At 42.6% G+C, this 21,031-nt stretch overlaps 1 protein-coding gene across 1 annotated transcript; it reads right to left on the reverse strand.

Moving 5' to 3' along the window:
* Positions 1–880: 880 nt before the first annotated feature.
* Positions 881–7,726, reverse strand: lrrc4ba (leucine rich repeat containing 4Ba; the record flags this gene model as incomplete). The annotated part of the gene is made up of 2 exons (XM_079177070.1): positions 881–2,839; positions 7,481–7,726. The coding sequence occupies 2 exons, from the start codon at positions 7,724–7,726 to the stop codon at positions 881–883; spliced, it is 2,205 nt and encodes a 734-aa protein (XP_079033196.1).
* Between the last annotated feature and the right edge of the window lie 13,305 nt (positions 7,727–21,031).

Below are 21,031 nucleotides of genomic sequence, written 5' to 3' on the forward strand. Positions count from 1 at the left end.
TATAATATGTACTTTCGGTCCTTTTTATATCTCTCATTGTCCTCTATATGCCATGGGATGTTTCTTCTCCCATGATAACCACTCTGTTTCTCTCCTCCTTCAAAGAAGACAGCAGCCGGTAAGGTGTAAGAGGAGAAAAGGTGAGAAAGTGAGAGTGAAACTGCTCGAAAAAAAAATAATAGTTGTTGTTCTGTCTCCCTGCAAAATATTATTCTGATACGTGTGTCCCGGACAGATTCGCTGCACTGCTCTAATTTAGCTTTCTCCGTTTTGTTTTAGTGCTTCCTGGAAACCTGGGACCGTACAGCTCACCCAAACCATTGTTTGTTGTTCAGCGTCTCTGCCAAACACTAATCTGACAACATGTTCAATGGACAATATTATGTCTCCCTCCAAATATATACACTGAATGTGTCTGGAAATATACGAAGCAATCCGTAGAAAACCTAGAGAGGCTCATCGCTCATTTCATAGCTTTCCACTTTGATTGTGGACGCAAATGAAAAGAGTTGGCTTGATCTTGACTTTGGCAAAGACTATAGCAGGCTGCACAGGAAACTGAATGATTCTGATGTTTGTGGGTTTACATCGTATGTTTGTGTCTGAGTAAGCTTAAAATTATGTGCGGATGCTATTGGTGGAACTATCGCTGATCAGATATCAAACTCTGCCTCCTTCAGTCTTCGTATCTGCTTATCTCAGTCAACAGATTGACAACATAAAGCAGTGTCTATGTGAAATATAATCTTCTGTGGAATCTGTCCATGAAGACAGTAGGCTACAATCAGTCTCTTATACCTGGTCTCACAGGCTCTTTCTGTCTCACTCTCTCTACCAGCATCTCTTCTTTCTTACCTCTTACTTTCACTCTCACTTTTACTCAAATTTGAGTCTCTTGCACATTTTCCTTGGAGCTGCTCTTAAAAAGCAGGGGCTCTTTCTGGCTTTTCCCCATGAGGCCTTTCAGAGAACTGTGGAGACCCAACTGGGGCAGGGGCACAGAGGAGGGCAGGGTGCCACCTGTGGCCATTCCTCCACTGGTTGGAACCTGGGAACAGGATATGGACGTGTTCTGAGACTGAGAGCAAGGCGAGGGGTTGTTGTTGTTGTTGAGGCCCACACCAGAGCATGTGCCCATGCCCAGGCCCATCATGTTGTTGTTGAAGTGATGGGTTTTGTAGTAGTGGTTGAGGTGCTCCGATCGGGCCAGGTTCGGCAGGTTGACTATCTCTGGGTGGTGCAGCCTGAGGCTATGGCCCCCTCCTATTCCACTGCTTCCGCCCTGCGTCACCGTGGAGCCCCCTGAGATGCCGCTGCCCCGACCACTGGCCCCGGCCCCCAGCTCATCCTCCACGTTGATGATCTCGATGGCACGAGCAGGGCCGTGGTGTTTATGCAGCTGGTGCTGCTTCCTCAGCTTGTAGAAAACCACCAGCATCACTGCTGCCATGAAGGTAATGGCTACAAAGCAGCCTATGATGATCTTGGTGGTCTTCATCACATCATCCAGGCCCGAGAAGCCTGGTTCAGTGATGGGCACAGTGAACGTGGGTCGGGTGGCCCGAGGAGAGGAGGAGGACCAGCCTGCTGACAGAGAGGAGGCTGTGGTAGGAACACCTTCTGGCCACAGGTGACCTGAGGGCGTGGGCCCAGGGTGAACACGGATGAAAGTCTCATTGATGGCTACCAATGCAGAATCTTCATCTCCTAGGGTCTCCACTGTTTCCACTGTGACTGTTGTGAAGTAGGTGTAGTTGACACTGGCGTCAGCGGCGGTGACATTGAGGACAGCAGTTGCCGTGGTATTGCCAGCAGCATTGGTGACCATACAGGTATACTGGCCCGTATCTCGCAGAGTGACATTCGTGAAGTTGAGTGTGCCATCATGCAGGACGGATATCCGCACCCGGTAAGAGCCGTGGGTCATTAGTGTGCCATTAGGGGTGATCCAGTTGACAGATGTTGTGGAGGTGCTTGTGCGACACTTGAGCTCAGCAGCCATACCCTCAGTGACATTAAGGTCTGTAGGTGGCTCCACAATGACCGGCGCATAGCAGGTGAAGTGGCTCTGGTCAAGCTCTCCAATGTACTTGCCCTTTAAGAATGGAGGAGCATGGCAGCGGGCACAGCAGGTGGTGTTGCTGGGCACCGTCTCTTTCAACCACCAACTAAGCCAAAGCACATCACAGTTGCAGATCCATGGGTTATGATTAAGGTGTACTCTCTCCAGCTGGTGAAGGGGCGTGAAGAGATCATGGGGCAAGGAGTGCAGGGAGTTATGTGACAGGTTGAGCTCTTCCAGGCTTTTCAGGTCATCGAAGGCGTTGCGCTCAATGACGGACACCTGTGAGTGCATTAGCCACAGCTTGCGGAGGGACACCAGGCCCTGGAAGGAACCGGGTCGGATGATCTCCAGTCTGTTTCCTGACAGTTCCAGCTCCTCCAAACGCACAAGAGCTGTCAGTTTGGGAATGTCCTTCAGCCCACACATTCCCAGGTTCAGGTAGCGTAGATTAACGAGGCCCACAAAGGCTGCGTCAGAGATGAAATCCAACTTCTTGAGCTCACCGAGGTCCAGGCGACGTAGCGAGGGCACCCGGTGGAAGGCATAGCCTGGCAGAGTCTCAATGGGGTTGTTGCGCAGCCACAGCTCCCGCAGCTTGCTGAGGTACTCAAAGGCATGTGATGGCACCAGTGTGAGGCGGTTGTCGAAGAGCTCCAGTGTGTTGAGGTTGGGGAGGCCATTGAATGCTCCGACTTCAATCTGACGGATCTGATTCTTGGAGAGCTGGAGGATCTCAAGGTGCCTCAAGTGCTTGAAAGTGTCTGACTTGATGACCTGGAGGGACAGATAATGATGTAGTTACTGTACAACATCTAGAATGATTCATGTAGATTACACATATACGTGTAAGCCAACTATATACATCTGAAGTGGACTCTGGTTTCTGTTTTATTGACAAACAAAATACAATACAAAATATGAATTAATATTTCACCTGTCATTACTTAAAGGGACAGTGTGTACCACAGTTTTGCACTCAGTGGCTCACGTTACCGCACTTTCACAAGTGTGTTGGAGAACTACGGTGGCCTTCAGGTAATGTCAGGTAGTGGAGTAATGTCTACCTGAGCAGAGAATGAAGTCACTCTCGCTCTGTGTGTGTTGTAATCTGGACTTCTCTGTGCTTTATTGACATAGCCAGGCTGGGGGGGGGGGCGTCCATTTTTGTTAGTTTGCATGTTAGTGCATGTGATCATGGCCACTGCTCTCCTGAATGACAGTGACAACCACAGAAGCGCAGCGCCCACCCTCTGCTTACCCCTCAGGTAAACACTGATACCTCTTTTAGATTTCCTAAAAATACAATTTGTATTTATTGTGTTGATTTTTTACTTCATAACCTTATTGGAGTATATGTGTAACAGACATGAAGCTCTAATACTAACATATTATTTACTAAATATAGAGATGAGCAAAATATTACAAAACATTGTCAATGAATGATTCACAGGCACAAATATGACTCAATGCATGTTTAAATAAACAAACCATACAAATATAAATTATTCATCTCTCTGCTCATAATGGTAACAGCTGATCTTTCCATCCCAGTGACTGCTGCTGCTGTCTGCAGGGAGAGGTGGGCTTTTCAGACAGACTCCCACTGACAGCTGACAGCGACACCAGCCAGTTAGACATGTGCGTCTCCCAGCCTCTGTTTTGACTCCAAGGGTCACCCTGACCTCCATATTGGATTTTATTGATAAAACAATATGCATCACTCCTTCGCTCCATCCAAAACCTGCTGTATAACCATGGTATATTTCTGCAGCACACATTTAAAGGTGCAACGTGTAAACCGAGTCACCTGCTCCAAAGAAATAGGGGGCAGCATTTCACCTCTACTACTGGGTCCATACAATTAATCTTAATTAACTTTCATAAGTTATATATAACAAAAAATGGAAAAACTATCGAACAACAGGGTAAACTATAAAAACTCTAAGAGCCCGTCAAAATAACACTGTAATCGTATAATCTTCATGTGTGGCATTAGCCTATAGTTTAAGTCAGCTATCTGTGTGTTTACTGTCATACTACCCCAGGGATGTACGATCAGTGTAACGTTACGTTTTGATAGTTGTTATATTGGCATGAATCCGGAGTGGCAGAGTCAAGGAAACAGCTTGTGTTTCTGTTTCATTCTCCCCAACAACGGGGGACTGCTTAGCTGCTTAGCTGCTTTGGACCGGATAGGAGCGTGACGCGGCTCCAGGGATCAAGCTTCAGTTAGCGGCTGTGGCAGCTCAGATTCGGCCGGCGAAAAGCCCGGTGCCTGAAGTCACAGCGGGCTGGGGGAGCACTGGGTCTAAGCTGTGTAACTGCAGCAACAGAAGGTTTGCTGATCAAGGTGGGAGTCGGGCAGCAGTCGGGGCAGCTCTACCTCTTTTAGACCAGGGGTATTCAACTAAAATTCCAAAAGGTCCAGATTGAGAAAATCTCCTCGGGCAAAGGTCCGGAACATTACAATAATATCTAACTTGCGCTATTTAGTGCTGTATATATATATATATATATTCAAGAAGCCTAGCAGTAGTAACAACGTCTCTGTGTAGTCAACAACTGTCAAATCAAATAAAGAAAGTACACATCAATTATATTTTAACAATTATTATTCTCAGTTTTCAAATTTAACTGGATGGATTATAAATAATACATAGAAATACATAAATAAATTCTCATTTCAAGTAAAACAATGGCAGGATTAAAGAATAACTGACATAACAGAAAGCTTTTGAAAAGTGTGCATCTTAAAATAAAGTAATTCATTTTAGAAAAATGAATTTCACTGAATTGTCCTGCAGCTTTAAATTCAGTTCATTCAGGGTGAAGTGATAAAAAAGCCACGATATTGTATTTTCCTCATCTTCTAACAAGAGAAATCTGTGAGCATGGACTTTATCTGTGGTTATTAAACCACTTGTTTCAGCTCTATTCTCTCTGTTAATATCATTGGACAGTGAATTAATGTGTTATGATTCTGATCATATTGGGCTCTCAGGTTTATTTTCTGTGAATTAATTTCAGATGTGAGAGGGTACGTTCGCTCAAAAGAGTTATACTTTGTCTCGTAGTGACGCTTCATATTTAATAATCGTCACAGTCTCTGATGTGAGACCTACTGGTTTTAAACTGTCCGTGGGAAGAATTCACCGATAAGAGTCTGTTCATTAATGGTTACAGACTCTGGTCTCTCCGACCACTTTTCTCTTTTTGGAGAACGTCATGTGAAATGACTTCTCTGACTCGCGCAATTCTCCTGCTCTTTCTTCTCTTTCCTCGTCTCCCCACCGTGTGTCACGGTGTGTGTACATCTCACTCGAGTCAGGTAACTTGTCAGAATACCCATATTTGATTGGCTGAGCTGCATCACGTGATGTGATTTGCAACGCATTGGTCGGCGTGTTTCCTGCACCGCTGAACAAGTGCCTTAAAGGTTAAAAAAGATGCGCCGGTTAAAATAGAAGCGCTCCGTCAAAATGTAATAATTCTCAATTATCTATCGGTTTTAGGTCCGCGGTCCACCTATTAGGGACCCCTGTTCTAGACACTACAGTGACTCACTATCACCTCTAGAGGTAGAAGTAGTATTACAAGACAGGACAGCATGGGGCTAGCTGGATAGTGTGCTTGTTTCAGTAGATATCTCTGCGAAGTTCAATGCTTATATTCAACAAACAGAAGCAGGTGTAAGAGCACTATGGTAAACCTACTGCAAACTCTGTCCTAGTGCTAACCCTAACCTCATTTCAGTGCATGCTCGAGACACTTAAGTGCTTTTCACACTGATGTTTCAGTTAGACTCAGGGGACTTTCTAACTGACACATTATAATCCCTTGAAAATTAGCTGATATTCACATGGAAGCGTCACTCCAAATCAACACGGTAGACAAAACCATAAATAAATTAATGCACTCTTAAAACATTCTGCATGACACATTTTTGGATCGACTTTACAAATGAACAACCAATAAAGATATGTTTCTGCCAGCGGACATGATTCTGAGAAACGCAGGCCCTGGACAGCACACACTAGCATTGGTGCAGCCCAACTGGAGCTCAGTTGGCGAGAAGGCAAAGATACACAGCAAGTGAGCGTGACTAAAAGCCCCTTAAATCTGTGATTGTTTGAGATATGTGTGGCCAAAGCCCTCTGTGAGACACACCGAGACTCCTGGAGTCAGGCCACTGCCTCTTCTGTATGTAGAGCAGGAGCGGGGGGGGGGGGGTGATAGGCAAAGAGGGGGTGCAAGAGGGAGGGGTGGATATGTTAAGAGGGGGTGGGAGCTGTCAAGGCTTTACTCTCAGGGTACTCAGTGAAGGAAAAAATAAGCCAGAGAATCTAGGATGCCTTCAGGTGTTAAAACATTTTTAGATTTTTAATCATTTCAAGTGGGGCTGCAGGATACAACAAACCGAATCGGAATTGCTAGGCTAAAAACGAAATGCAACGAATATTGTTATTATTTCTTTGATTCGTCTTTCATGTGAACAGCATGTCTTAAAACCTCAGATACCAAATCATGTGGCACGATGTCCCATTTATGCTCCGTTAACGTCAAATAATAAGACGTTTTCTCTGAGGAATAGAGGACATCACACTGCTCTGTCCAATGAACAGAAAAGTTTGACATGATGAGAGATGCACTGCACAATTCTAACAATGTTTAGGATACGCGTTGCTTTTCATTAGCGGAGATAAAATGTGGTGGAAATGAATGTTAAATCACAAAAGAACAAAGCACTGTCAGCAACATGAGGATGGGTCCAATTACTTCAAATGCTGCTGCAAAGAGTAAAATCATCCCACTCTGTTTATAAATGTAGAGATTCATGTGCTTTGTATCGATGGTCTGTGTTTAAATGATTTTCCCTTGCAGCTGTAAAGCCACATAATGCTGTCTTGGGACTATAGATAAATTGGTAATGCATACAAAAGGCTGCATGGTGTCATGGAACTATGCCTTGCTTTCAATTCATAAAATATTCCCTCAGTTCAGCGGAGGCTTAAGTGCCTTTTTCCACCATTATCGCCGTTTACGTTTCTGTCTTTCCACAACTGGCTGCAAAAACAAATGAACCCTCTGATAAAGACCCCCAAATATGCATACACGCCCAAATATGCATACACAAGCAACACGTAACGTAGATCTCTCTGTCTTTGTGTGTGTGTGTGTGTGCTCTGTGAACTCTTTTATCGGTAACTGTAAAAATGGCAAAAGATGAAAATCAATAACTTAAGATGTGTCAACAGATGTGCTGAGAATGTGTTTCTGTTTGTGTGGTTTATGCTGTGATTATAGCTGTAATAAAAAACAAGAGTGAACCATTACACCAACCATATGAGGAACAACCAGCAGTTAGAAATGACATGATTTGACCCGATGAGTAACTTCCCTCAAGCCAATATTTACCTGTATCGAGTTCTCCTGCAGGTTGAGGTATCGTGTGTTGATTGATATGCTTTCGGGCACCTCCTCCAGGTTTTGCCTGGTGCAGATGACTCGGCTGGCCTGGTTGGAGCAGGTGCAGAGGGAGGGGCAGGCGGAGGCGGCTCCCACCAACTCCGGCCCAGGGAGGAGGAGCCGCAGTAGCAGCTGGGCCAATAGAAAGAGGAAGGGGGAAGGGCCGGGAAGGCAGGTCAGCGTGGCGATGCGCATGGCAACTGGGACATGACCCTGCTCTTTAATCCGAAGGTACAGGTGAGGTGACTCCACGCTGGTGGATTTGAGAGAAAAGGTTTATTTTCCCTTTGGTCCTCCAGACGCAATTTGTTCTTTCTAATTCCACATCCTCTGAGATGTCTTTTGTCCTCTGTCGATCTCTGTGTTTTTTCCTCTTGTTTTTTGAACATAGAAATATGCAGATAAACAGATGTTATTCCATTTTTCTCGTGTTGTCTGGGGATTTGAATGAGGCTTTTTGTGAAGTGAGAAGAACCCAGGAGTTACTGTGAAAGAACAAGAGAGAGAGAGAGAGAGAGAGCAGATATTAAAGATAGAACACAGACTGTGCTTCGTGTTTCCACCGAAAGAGAATGAATAGAACAAATAATAGGTAGACATCTACAGTAGCTTATCATTGGAGGGATTGTCAAAGAAATCTTTGAGAAGCATTAGAACTTCTGTGTCACTGCTCATATCAAATCCCACATAATCCACAAGCAGACATTTTGTCAGAAATCAAATCCTACACCCAGAGCAGGTGGAAGCCGATTTCTGTAATTAATGGTTCAAGGACATATGAAGAAATATGGAAACATGCAATCAAAAGTAGGGCAACATGGTATTTCTTTCTTTACAGCGCTGCATTTAGCATAGAAACATGAATAAATCAGAGAGGCATTAATTTTTGAAACATTGGTATCACTGCGGTGAAACAAATGAGCTCTATCACATATTTAGCTAGTTTCCCAAGGCAGAGCTTCAATTGGAACTTTGCACGGGGTTTAGGGCTGAAAATCATTTTTTCTAAAATAATCGGTTTATCATATAGGCAACCAAATGCTCTCCTGTTGCTACTCTTGCATGCAGAGAGGGGAATAACTGATTCAGGAGTTCACGTAACAAAAACTCAGCTCAGAAACATTATTAAATAGATACACACTAACGTTATTCTAGATATTCAACAAATATACTATAAGATTCAATAAAATGTCTCAAAATAATAACATTTGCCCAGCATAACTTTAGATAATCGTACTTTAGTCGTAAATTTAATTTACATGATATGACAGGAATAAGCACCACATTTGTGAAGCTTTGACAAGAACATATTTAATACCTTTATTTAAATTACTTAAATAACAATAACACTACTACTCCTACTACTAATAATACTAAAAGATCAACTCATAATTTCAGCCTCTAACTAAGTTAAAAACAATAAAGGAAGCAGAACGTTTGTAGACTGATGCACACACTTTGTTCAACAAATGATTTAACGCACTTAATATCAAAAAACAGATGATCGTTAAAAGTCATGGTTTTGATCTGTAGAAAAATATTTACTAATATGAACCCCAGAGCTTATTGTCCTCATAAATCAAAAACATACCCATGGTATAAATATGTTTGGGTTTGAAACTACAATTCCCTGTTTTCAAAGTGTGAAACAATGTTGGATTTAATAGGTTTTGTTTCTTTCCATGGCAGACGACGTTGTAAAAGAAAGAAAAAAAAACGTCCTTATCAGTAAAAGAAGTTACTCTGTGACAGGAAGCAACAGGGTTTATGGGACATCTCTCATTTTGAGAAGCATTAATACAACCCATGGCCTAACATAGAGGCTTCCAGTCATCTCAGCAGCGGTCTCGTTTGTTAATAACTATACCAAGGAATAACAATTAACAAGACAATGATATATGTATATCAAACTCATACTCATCAGATTAACTCCCAAACACTGACAACAATAAGATACTGACTCCAGTGAGCGGTAACATAGACTAAAAAGCTGATTCCCTTCCTGTGCGAGCACAGCATTGCATGCTCTAGGGGCTGGAGAATGGTAGTGAATGGTGCAGTCTACATTAACACTAATAGATGGCCAGCTCAAGTCAGGCTCCACCAGCCTTGAGAGGCAGAGAGCCTCTCTCTCCCTCTGCAGGTTATTTAGACCTGAATAACCTTAATGAGGGCATCCAGCAATCTAGATACGGTTATTAATGATGATGGTTGTAATGATGGGACGTTGACATGCAAAACCATTTGACACGCTGAGCCTCCTCACTTGGCACAGTAAGAAAGGAGACAGGGGGGGGGGAGGAAGAGAGACAGAGAATGAGAAGGGGAGCGGGATTATTAATCTGATAGATGACTGTATGGCTGCAGGCAGAGAAGGGAATTATCAACACTACAGTAATAGATGAATACTGAACAGCTGCAGAGAGCGGGCCGGAGAAAGAAAGAGATGGAGATGGAGACAGATGGAGGGAAGGTTGAGTGAAAGGGATGATGAGGGATAAAGACCCAGAGAGAGGTATAAATAGGGGGAAGAGCAGAAAAGAGAACAGTAGTAAAAAAAAAAAAGTAGAAGAGGGGAAATATGGAGGGAGAGAAGAAGAGACACATTAATATTAATGATCTCTCGCTCAGTGAGAGAGAGAGAGAGAGAGAGGGAGAATGAGATGAGGAAGGGAGGGGGGGGGCTCAATGGAGAGATGAATTTAAAACAGACAGAGATAGAGGGAGGGGAATGACAACACAGAGATGCATTTAAAGCAGAGAGCGACTGAGGCAAAAGACAATACAGAGGGAGGAATATGAAACAGGTGGAGATGTAGAGGAAGACGAGAGAGAGAGAGAGAGAGAGAGAGAGAGAGAGAGAGAGAGAGGGGTGGGGGGTGTGGGCGAGATTGATCAATAAGGCGAACGCAGTAATTCAATGACACTATGATAAATCATATAGGCAGCTGCATCTGTGATCAGACAGACCAGGACACCGGTGGAGCGGGACGGCAACTGCAACACCATGCAGGCAACGCTGCAACAGTGATCGGGGACAGCAGCTGGTGCTGCCCTGCAACTGCTCCTCATCTGTATCCCGACGAAGGCAGAGGCGCCAACGGATAAAGAGGCCCTCAAGTGTTATTTTTGGATCGACTCTCACCTTTTAGTGTATTTTAATTTCCAGCACCTTTTTTTATTTTTCCTCTCTCTTTTTTTTTTCTCACCAGCGAGAACTAAGTGCCAGAGCTATTTCAGGTAGACGCCGTCTGAGCGGAGTCGAAAGGTGCAAAACAAAAAAAAAAAAAAAAAGCGATGCCGGTGGAGGCTGAGGTTAAGATGGAAGCTCAGATGCTCAGATGTTGGGGTGATGTGGTGAGCGAGAGTCCACAGAGGACACTGAGACTAGTTGGAGCTGACAGCTGGTTAGAGGCTGGTTGATTGTATTCTCCCTCACTGCTGTCACATGTTACAACAGTCTCTCTACCCGTAACTCTCCCTCCCTTATCCTATCTCTCGTCTTCCGTTCTCCATCTCCCTTGATATCTTCCTCCCCCTATCTCACACCTCCTTCTCTAAAAGTAGGAACACTCTCTTCCTCTTTGCGAACTCCTTTTGCAAATTCATTTAACCTCCCCTCCTCCTCCTCCTCCTCCTCCCCCTCCCCATCCCCAGCTGCCTTACACCTCCTTCCTCCTTACTACTACTTACTTCCTGGACCTCCATTCATTCCCCGCCCTGCGCGGCGCTCCGTAGTGTCCAGTGGTGGGGGGTAAACGCTGCATTGACCTCGCAGTTTGTTGCAAGATTAACCTGCTGCAATGATGCGTATTAACCCTTAACCCCACCTCATTCTCTTTCCACTGCACACAAACACACACTTCCTTTCCCCCTTTTGCTCTCTCTCTCTCTCTCTCTGCATTTAAATCTTAGCCAACAGAGTTACCATGGTTACCTATTCACCACAGTCTCCCACTCCGTCCAGCTGTATCCTACCAATTCCACATGCACCCCTTTCCTCCGCCTCCCCTTCCCTCATTAGCACCCTATACACACACTCATATACCAAATGGCACGGACAAAAAAAACGAGTGTGAATAACATCAACACCCCGCGAAGCATGGGACTGCATTACAGGTTTAGCTCTGACCATGATGATGCTGCTGGGCTCCTGATTGATTTACACTGAAGGTGAATACACTTTAATTTGACCTGAGTGTCGCCACGAATGACAAGCGACCACAAATCACCAGTGCAAAGGTCAGGGTCATCTCTCCTATGAGAGATGAGTCAGGGACACAATAAAAAGGTGTAAACTGATATTCTAGTTAACAACATAGTGCCAGTGTGTTTGTAAGTTGTAGCTCCTTTAAGGCCCCGACAGTCTATGTCCTGCAAAATAAACAACAACACATAGAAAGTGTTTTCTGATCTTGTTGGCAGGACAACATTGTTGGTCTATGCCTTCCAAAACTGTTAAATCTGTTGCATGATGTGACAACACTGTGGTTGATGTTTGGTTATATCCAGGCACAAAAAAACACTTGGAGAATGATCATGGTTTGGGTTTAAATAAGTACTTAAGAAATGTTGGGTGAGTTAACGTAAGTCACTTGGATATTTGAGCTTTACTGTGCAAAAGGATGCGTGTGCAGAGTTTGACACTAGAAGCCTGTTTACACATTCATCTGCGGAAGGAGGAGAGTCTAAACAGACATAAATGGGCACCAACGGATTCTTGGAACAATCAAATGTCTAAAACAGTAAGATGGCTTGAACAATGGGATGCAGGGATGTAAAGTATACACGTTTGTGGATTGGATAAAACATGCAAAACTACTGGGATAGACCTTTAGATGTAATGACAGAAAATAATATAATTCAGGATTTTCTTTCCCCCTTTTAATCGTCGACCCAGAATGTTCCTGGTATTCCACTTAAATTTCCCCTTGAGCTTCAAAGAGTAGCTTCAAAGTTGAATTAAACATGTTTCCCACACTGTTGGACAGCATTATACATACAGTATATTCTCTGTTCTGTAAAATATTAAAATGCAAGAGCATTTCTAAAGCTGTATAACTCCATCAAATGAGAAGTTCTAGATACGAGCGTCACACGCACATACAGCATTTCAGTGTAATTCAGTCTGACATATATTTGATATATTTGGGATCTTGACAGGAATTAAAAATCATGGTTTGTGCATCCGTGCTTGGTTGGTATGCTTGACTTGTCCAAGGCCTCGTAGGGTTAGAGAGGTTAAAAGACCCTCTTAATGTTTTTGATCCTAGCTGCAGTGATGTCTCCTCCTGTGAGTTTTATTACATACAGATTTATGTCAGCCTCTAAAGTTTGGGTAATTGGGTTGAGATAATTTTACCCTCCACTACATCTCTACCTGTGACCACAGACCAATGATGTGAACTGTAGAGGGTTGGGAAAGAAGCAGAATAAGCTGCGTAGGATTTAGCTTCTCTCTCCCAGACAAATGAGTAACCATTAGCTGAGTATACTGCCCATGAATGGACTGTGGAGCTGATGGTTGGATTGAAACTTCTCTAACGAATAATAAGAGTGAGAGACACTCGGAGAGATAACCAGAAAGGTGTGCTGACAGTCGAACAAGCGGTGAGTCGAACAGCCAGGAGAGTGCGCCTTCTCTCCAGCGTCGCATCAATAAGGACTCGGCACACATCAAGATGGCAGCTCAACGAGGAAAAAAAAGAGAAAAGCTCATCATGCCGGTTGTGTGCGGTGGGAATAGAGCCATGACCTTTCCTGATCGCGGTGATATCTCGGCAAACAGAGTTGTACCTGTGACGCTTTAAGACAGTGCTGCTCTCACACACCCCAATTTCTGAGACAAGGAAGTAATTTGAAACAATAACCGAACGGCAGAAAGCGAGTTTACCTCCTGTAGCTGCTGATACTGTTAACGTGCAGACAATTGTATGTTTCATGGAAGCTGCTGGTTCAGTCAATTTACTGAATCAATGCAATCAGTTTACTTCTTATTCAAATTCAGCAAGCATTGATCCATGTCTGATATAATGGACGATATAAATATTGATCAACGACACCATCTGAGGCTCTTAATCTGGGCTGAATTTAATGATCAGATTCCTCAGAAAGCAGTTACATTTGTGGTATTATCTTGTGTTTCGGCGCACACTTTTAGTGCCCCATGTTCTACTGTAACTACTGTTCCAGAGACTTTACCACGCTGAGAGAAATACCATTCAGAGGGAAATTGGCTCCTTCAATCTAAACAGCATTAATATCAGCCTTTACAGCCTACATAACAGATACCAATAAAAAAAAAGATATTCAGAAACAGCCTTGCAGAATTTGCAGCACACAAGATGTCTGTAAATAGGAACAATGCTCGTGGTCTAATTGATTACGTCTGGCGGCGAGTTGGTGTGTGTGTGTGTGGGGCGGGGGGGGGGGGGGGAGGAAGAGGGCAAGAGAAGGAAAACCCAGATCCACCTCCTGCCGTGTTCCCTCCAACCCTTCTGTTTCCCACTTCAGTATGAATGCCAACAGCGACGGGTGCATGTCTCCTCACAAACTGACACAGTCTTAACACCTAAGGCATCGCTAGGGGGCGAAGTCTCCTGGGAAAAGTGAATTTCTTGTGTCAAGCAGAAGATCATTTGTGGAGATTCTTTTGATCTCCATTTTTACATACGTTTGTGGGTGCTTATCTAGATGGTGAACTGACTGTGTCCCTGGCCAATACAGTTGAATACACTAGGGAATAGAAGGGATGGTCAGTTTGGGTTTGCACTGAAAATGAGGAAAGCTCACTTTCTCTAAAACCAACAATAGCCCAGTGAATGTTTAAACTTGCAATAAACTGACTTTTGGGCACAGTGTACACAACAGTGTAAACAAGACTTATTATCAGTCACTCACATGTGTATGTGGAGCAACGTTTTTGTTAATTTGGAGTCGATTGACTGAAAAAAGCTGCCTGTGTTATACAGTAATATTTACATAAAGTTAGCCAACATTAGCCACCCTAAGCTACGGGTCATACCAGACCAAGGCTGTAGCAGAAAAGCCCCCAAGTGTATTGTATCGAGCATTGGTGCCTTTTATTGCTTATTCATTTAAAGCTCAGTAGAGCGATGGGGGACCTCAGAGTCCAGTACGAAAGCCTCGTGGATTCGTCGTTATTAGCGATGTGTGATCCAATCTCAAAGATTTTAATTTACGTAAATGTCTGTTAAGTCACTATCTATCTATCTATCGCCAAACAAGGTTACACAACGGGGATTGAGCCTGTAGCCCACTGGTGAAAGCATTTAAATATCTATATATTTGCAGATTTAAGAACTGGGTGTCTTTGGTGCCATTACCAGGAAAACAAACTCTGTATTAAGTTACTACTAATGCAAACTGAATATTTCCCACTGCTGCAGCTTCACACTAAAAGCATTAAACTGGCAAAACTCGGGTTGACTTTTATTATGAAGTAGTCGTAGGAAATGCAATGTGTTTGTCAGTGAGTTCATCACAATTGGTCTGCAAAACAAAGCAATGGTAATTTTCAGCATTTTTGGACAGCAAATCAGTTTGAAATATTGCAGGTAGTAATGGAACAGTCCGGAGCGGCCACAGTGAGCCGTTATATGAAGAGCTGAAGGCGACAGACTACATACCCACTTCACAAACTCATGCTGTGTGCAACATTAAATTAGATCACGGTTGCTCACATAACGATGGAAAAAAGGCCAACCGATGCTTTGCAATTCATTAAAACAACAATAGTTTGTTTTGCTGTCAACAGTCTTCTGGGACCTGTGAAATGAAACCACCAGTAAATAGAGTGTCGCCAAATCCACCAAGACTGAAATCTTCAGGATTGACCCTTTCATATAAAATATTGATTCTAGCTGCTTTTATTTCGTTAATTTTGTACTGAAAGTACACAAAGCTCAGTCTTCTCATTTTCAAAAGTGCTAAAAGCTTACTTTTTTTCTCAAAATACAATGCTGAAGTGTTAGCATGCAACAACCAACACCAGGGAGACGTGGACAATTTCAGATCTCTCATTATTTGAAAGTCATTTGACCAGCAGACAAACGTCCTCTAAATACCACATCAGCTCAATCATCATTTCTTAAAGTGATTCAGATTTCCAAAGAGGCTGGCCCCTCCAGTGAACTGCATTCGAACACAAAGCGCCAAACCAAATCAGTCTCATCTCACTGCTTCTTATTAGAAGGGAATATGACGGACCACAATACAATCAAGCAAGAGGCTGCAGAGAGGTCTTTCACTTTCCCCGACGTTAATTTCTCCAGGCCTTCCCCCGGCCGAGGCGGAGCTGCTCTATCGCAAGTGTGATCTCCATGCTGCACAGCTCATAAGAAGCAGACACATTTAGGATATGATAAATCAGTGCTAATATGATAATAATATAATATATGATAATATGATACCCTCAGTGTTAACATAAAACAACTAATAAATCGTAATTTTGGAAGCGCTCCTCACTCAGCCTGCAATATGTAGTTTGTCACAACCAGGGATAACAGACAGCACACGGAGGCCAAAGCAAATATAAACGGTGCCATCTAAGATAAATAAATATTGAATAATTCAAATAATAAAATGAAACAAATTGCGTTTGTTTCAGCATCCCTCTGTAGTCATGTCAGATATAATCCTGCCATAGAGACAATTCCACCATAATCAGTCCATTATAATCCCATCCAGATCTTCCACAGTCTGCCACCAACCAGCATTCATTTCTAGCCCAGTCTGCTCATCTAGCCTCATTTTTCCTTCACACTCAGCCCCGTCCCGGTCCCAGGGTAGTCTATCACAGTTAAAGCTTACACTCTTCACAGGCACTTATAAACATTTAAAGCATTTGACTAACCGCCAGGCAAAATTGACTTTGGGATGAAAGACCAGGGGGCTTTTAAAAAATGAAAAGGGAAATTCTGCATCAGGACACAGAAGCCCTGATTTAACGGGGGGGGGGGGGGGGGACAGTTTTATTCTGCAGAAGTAGCAGAGTCACGCAGAGGGTTTTCTCATTTTAATGATCGTGGAAGGGGGAAGGGGGTGGGAATGCGGGGCTATGACGCAAGGTGCTTGTGGCGCTGTGTCGTATTGTGCTGATGGGAGAGAGGAAGCCCAGCACTTCCTCTTCCTCTGTCTCCTCTGCCGGCCTCCTCCGCTGTAGCCTCCCACCCGACGGCACTGATAGAAAGCCGGACGAGCACTGGCCTTGCTAGTGAATGAAGCCCTGACGTCACTTGCCCACGCACACACGAACTTACACACACACAGACAGATACACACCGTAAGCAGTGTGACTAATAGAGTACTAACGTTCTTTGTGTTGCCTCAGTTATACCTGATTCACGTCTGGCTCCCAGGGGAAGGAGCCCCCCAGGTTATTGAAATATTCAGACGTTAGATGTTAGTACAGGTGAATCAATGATGCCAGTCGATAACTCCCCCCTCGACAGGGATTTAAGGACAGGGGTGTGTAATGCCAGCACGCCACAGATTCAGGTGAAAACATTGCTATTGTACTTGATATTGATTTTTTTTTTCTCCTATTGCAAGCAATGATTTCCCCACAAGTAAAGGTTTATGTAGAGACATATTTGAGTCTACATTTATTGACTCAATCTGTGTTTGATAGCTGATATCATTAAGTGGCTGGTTGTAATGGGACAAAGGGTGGGGGAGGAGGTGGTGAATTTGGTTTCAAGCATGGTTCCTTATTATTACTGATGAAATGAGTCAAAGCTTCTTGAAGGAGAGATCTGTGTCCGCTGCGATTTAATGTTACACTGACAACCCTGTCCTGTGTACAGATATGCAATCTAATGAATCCTCCTGAAGTGCACCAAACACTTTAAAGTAATAATGAAATCATTTTTCACCTTGCTAGATAATAATACTGTACTCCAATTTAACCGCATAATAAGCTGCAGGCGGTATATGAGTCTACATAGCAGCATAGTTGCAATTTTTTTAACTGGACTGCATACAAAACAAAACAGCATAATAACAATAAACACAAAAAGGTGTAAAAAAAAATCCTACGTTTTTACCATGATGGGGCCTCTGTATCACTTAGATAATTGATAATAACTCCAAAGTGTGTCCTTTTAGAATATCTAGAGCTTCATTACAGAAAATATCATAATTGCTTGTTTGCTTGATTACAATATATATATATAATTACACACAGACCTACAAACCGTTCAAGAACAGGAACAAAAGTCAAAACTGTTATCAGAAACTGGAAACGAGAGATTTGTCGCTGCACAACTGATGAAACGCTAATTATGACAATTTCACACAAATGTCAAAAAGGATCAAATGATGAGTAGATGACATTTTGGACAGACGTGGATGTAAACCAATCACGAGGCGGTAATTCTGGTTGTATTAGTCTATGCATTGTTTTTAAGGATAATCCTACTCGTGTCTTTAAGAATTTCCTTCCAATAATCTCAATTGTTTTCATCACATGCCTTTAATAACATTCAGCATGCAAAGACAATGTGTCAAATTATAGAAACAAGATGCTCTCAAAGTCCCATCTACTTGAAAATACCAAAATTAAATTGCATTCAAATGGATTATAAAAAGACTTTATGCTCATCAATGTTTCCCTTAAAACAAAATCATTATTATCACAAACTTCAGAAGACTACACAGACTTTCCGTACAACACGACACAGAACACTGCAAAGTATTTTACCTCACATTGGTTCACTATATCATGTTCCTTTTGTAATAAATGTACCATATCCATAATGCAGTAAAAGCACTTTTGATGTCTTTTAATGCCTTGTTACTAGTTGTGCTAATCTCTCTTTCTGTACTCCTCAACTGAATGTACAGAAGGTCAATTGAGCTTATGATTGTGTGATAAACTATTAATTAAACACAACTCCTCCTCATTGCCTCCCTGTTTACTTATTAAGCTCCTTAATTTCATCTCATGACAGGACATGTAGCCTCAGATGCTATTACACTCTCACGCAGTTTATGTGTGCTTTTTTTTTCCTACGACACGCAGTTCTGTTTGGTTTATTGGAGCAATACTACAATAAGTGCTTATTTTTAGAAAACAGCACAACAGCCTGATGAGGTTTCTTAAACCGGAGCATTCAGCGTTCCACATTTTAATCACCACTCATCCTTGTCAAATAGGATATACTGCAGCCCCCTCTGCACTGTATCTGTCTCCACCTCGTCCTCCCACTCAGAATGTCCAAAGATGCGCTGCTGCTCTCATTAGGATGCAGGATGCAGAGAGGAGCCCTGATCTATTCAGAATTGCTCCTACAGGAGCGGGGACCTCCTCCCCTCCAGAGGGGGCCAAGAGCTGCAGATTAAAAGTCACTGTGTTCATCACCCTGCTAAAGCGCTCCCATTAACAGACATTACATTACCTACCCCACATGTTCAAATCCCTAACTGGGAGCTTCATACCACTTGTCACTACATGCTGGGATAAAAGTCTTTTCAATGTTAACATCTTCACATTCACTACGCCAGCTCTCGACTTCAAATAAAATCCAGTTATTACTGTCCGTTCTGTGGCGCCGCGTGGTCCGTACGCCAATTTGGTGAACAATTAATCCGTATTTAAGGTTGTTAAGTGTGTTGATAAATTCAATTCCTGTGCGCTGAGGGGGAAGCCAAAGCCAGCAGCTAATCAAAATGTCTCTCAGCCATTTACAGAGCATTGTAAACTGCACAATTTTTGGGTTGCTCTAAAACCTTTTTCCAGTCTTTCTGAGCTGAGCGTTTGTTGCCCCCAGCTGTTTTGGAGAGAAGGACTTGGTTCAGCATTTCTGTGTTTCATGTTGCCCTCCCTTTGCTTTTTCTTTTTTTTTTTTTGCTCAGGAGAAACCACGAGTGTGTGTGTGTGTGTGTGAGATTTCTTTCAGCAGGTCAGACTGTGGCATGTCAACTTTGACTCCATGTGATTGTTTGTGTTGCGTTTGGTCACATTTCTGGGACGGGGTCAGTCTATGATGCCTTCAGTGGGCCTCATGTAAGAACCATTGGACGAAAGGATTTGTGTTGCATTTTCTCGTATTTTTTATTTTCTCGAGGTAACAACACAATTTCTGTGGTCCAGACCTGTCAGATTTTTAACTAATGGATTGTATATTTAAGTATTTTTAAGCAATTTTGAGTGTAAAAATCTTACACTTCATAATTATAGTGACATCATCCTGACTCTGCAATTCGGATTATAGGTCAATATAATTCTAAATGTATTCATACAGCCTAAAAATATCATCAATAATTTAAATAGTGAATTCTATCGTATAACACTACAATAACATTTGACTCCTTTGCTGTGGCGAGGCATTTTCTATATGGAACCATATTTATTTCAGTGACAGTAGATCTTTATGGATGTCTAAAAGCAGGACAAAGCAGGACACAGGAAAGCAATATCGGACATATGGGGCAGGATGCATATAGCCTTATATGGTATTATTGGAGCGTTGATTACGCTAGTTTACAATTTCCATGAACGTGCGCTCGTTGACACACAGGTGACATCCACGGTGTTCATGCTGGTCATTTACACAGTTATCTGAAGTAAGGAGCGTTTGCTGAATCTAACGTGGCTCACTCGTACAAAACCACTGGACGAAGAAAAGCAAGAGAAAGTTAGATAAGAATGCCAAAATGTTCAGTGTTAAAAAAAGTTGCATATCTGAGAGTATACAAGGTACAGGACTTTCTATATGTACCACGTGCAGGAGCAGAGTTGATTGGGTTGCTTTAAAAAATGTGTTCCCTGACAATCAGTTGCCCAAGGCAGGAGACCTCCTCCCAGATTACATTCAGGTTGAAAAATACACAAACCTCTCATTAATTAAATCATCTTGTGAAATCCTCATTGTCATCATTAGAGTCATTTTCTGCCATAGATTTTTCTACATGTGTCCTTTTGCTTTTCTGGTAACCCATTTATTCATTTGTTGAGACTATTTTGGATAAAACTGGAGATGAGTTTTTCTTTCACTGACACTCCCCTGGATTATTGATGCTATAATGATTGTTCTACAATCACTTATGATAATATTGAAGTGTAACAGCAGCCTAACAATATTTGCTTGTCAAGTTCACGTTCTCCTTTTAACTAAATATATACTTGCTCCTTCTGGGTTGGATTTCTGACAAAATACTGCTGCCTTGTGTGCTGTTTGGCAGCTTTGACAACTATCGGATGTCATATTTCTGAGCGTCTCATCATCAAATGAGCAGTATATGTTCCAAAGAGGTCGACAATTACAACTTCATCATAACACAATAAGGTGGCATTTATAAACTTTTTATAAATATAAATGACATGAATGTAAATTATATATTTACACTGATGGATTACTTTTAAATATTTATACTGAAATGTATGTAAACTGATGGAAATGTTTTGCAGCTACGCAACAAATAAGGGGCTGTGGCTAATTATAGTAAATACTACAACGGGCGTCATGCAGGGAGCGA

Source organism: Pholis gunnellus, assembly GCF_910591455.1.
Source record: "Pholis gunnellus genome assembly, chromosome: 17".
Lineage (NCBI taxonomy): Eukaryota > Metazoa > Chordata > Actinopteri > Perciformes > Pholidae > Pholis > Pholis gunnellus.